The 1,718-nt window shown below is 32.7% G+C and overlaps 1 protein-coding gene across 1 annotated transcript; it reads right to left on the bottom strand.

Annotated features, from left to right (window-relative positions):
* Window positions 1-415: 415 nt before the first annotated feature.
* LOC113852279 (uncharacterized mitochondrial protein AtMg00810-like) lies at window positions 416-1,105 on the bottom strand. Its single transcript, XM_027482516.1, has one exon. The coding sequence runs from the start codon at window positions 1,103-1,105 to the stop codon at window positions 416-418; it is 690 nt and encodes a 229-aa protein (XP_027338317.1).
* Between the last annotated feature and the right edge of the window lie 613 nt (window positions 1,106-1,718).

The raw sequence follows: 1,718 nt of genomic DNA, 5'->3' as shown, positions 1-1,718 counted from the left end.
AGGCTATTATATAGCCTAGAACAGAAACAGAATACATAAAAATAGTTTCACATATGACTATATGACAATATTAAAAAACAAACTGATCCTATAAACTAAGATTTATTAAACAAACTAGAAATAACTCCTAACAAATAGTAAAGACCTTTTCATTTCCTCCCTTAAACTGATTGCAATATGTAGTAAGTTTACTTCAACAAGATCAAGCATCCATATCTTCTTTCTAAGTTTCTGGAAAGCCTCAAGTTTTAAGGCTTTAGTCATTAAATCTGCAACTTGTTCCTGAGTTCCGTAGTGCACCAACTCAATTTCTCCATCTTTCACAAGATCTCTTAAAAAATGAAAACGCACACTAATATGTTTACTCCTTCCCTGCATTACTGGATTTTTTGAAAGTTTAATTGTTGAACTATTATCACATAATAACAGTGCTGTTGTCTTGAGAATGAGTTAGATTTCTCGAAACTCTTCTCGTCCACATTGCTTGACAGGCACTGGCAGCAACAGCCATAAACTCTACCTTTGTACTTGAAAGAGTAACAATTGGTTGTTTCTTGGACATCCATGACACTGCTCCTAAACTTAACAAGAACACATAACCAAACGTGCTTTTAGAGTCATCTTTATCTCCTATATAATTAGAATTTGTGAACGCAAGCAGATTTTCTTCCCTTTCTTTCCTGTAGAATATCCCATAACTAGTAGTTCCTTTTAAATATCGTAAGATTCTTTTAGTAGATTGCAAGTGCAACTCTGTTGGTTTGGACATGTACTTGCTAATTAAACTCACATTGTACATGATATTTGGCCGTGTAGCTGTCAGATACATTAAACTACCCACAATTTGCTTGAAGTAAGTGTCATCCATCATTGCACCATCAATATCTCTGTTAATCTTACTACCTGGAACAATTGGACTTTTCACATGTTTGCTTTCAGACATTGCAAACTTCTTCAGAACATCATTGGCATATTTCTGTTGACACACAAAAATTTCTTCTGATTTTTGTAAGACCTCAATGCTGAGAAAGAATCTCATCTTCCCTAAGTCAGTCATCTCAAAAGTTTGCATCATAGATTTCTTAAATTTAATCATCATACCCATGTCATTGCCAGTATAAATTAGATTATCAACATAGATGCTGACAATCGCTACTAGAAAACCGCTATTTACAGACGGATTTTTAGTTTTTATCTTATTTTTTTTAAATTTTAAAAAAAAATTGTCTGTAATACAAATGGATAAAAATTCGTCTATAATTGCGGTCCGTTGTTGGCCTGCCATTTGGCACAAAGTATTATAGACAAGAATTACAAACGAATTTTTTCGTCTATAATTTGAAAATGGGAGAGAAATTTGGAGCGGGAGTTACAGATGAAAAAATTCGTCTGTAAATATTGTCGTTTTTTACTGACTTTTTAGCTGGCAATCTGTAGACAAATTTTTCTGTCTATAACTGTATTTGACAAATTTATAGACGAATAAATCTGTCTATAATTAAACTTTTAAAATGCACTGTTTTATTAAACCATTTACAGATAGATTTTTCTGTCTATAATGTGCAAAACACATAAATTCGCGCCTCCTCCTTCTTCTTCTTTATTTTGCATAATTTCCTCTCTCTCTTTAAGAGCTTCAGTTTTTTGGCCTTTGCGAGTGATTGGAGCATCTATTTGAAAAATAATTTGCATCATTGTGTTCCTGGTACAAAACTGTA

Source organism: Abrus precatorius, unplaced genomic scaffold (assembly GCF_003935025.1).
Source record: "Abrus precatorius isolate BTA unplaced genomic scaffold, Abrus_2018 Scaffold10, whole genome shotgun sequence".
Lineage (NCBI taxonomy): Eukaryota > Viridiplantae > Streptophyta > Magnoliopsida > Fabales > Fabaceae > Abrus > Abrus precatorius.
This window is presented reverse-complemented; position numbering and strand designations above follow the sequence as displayed.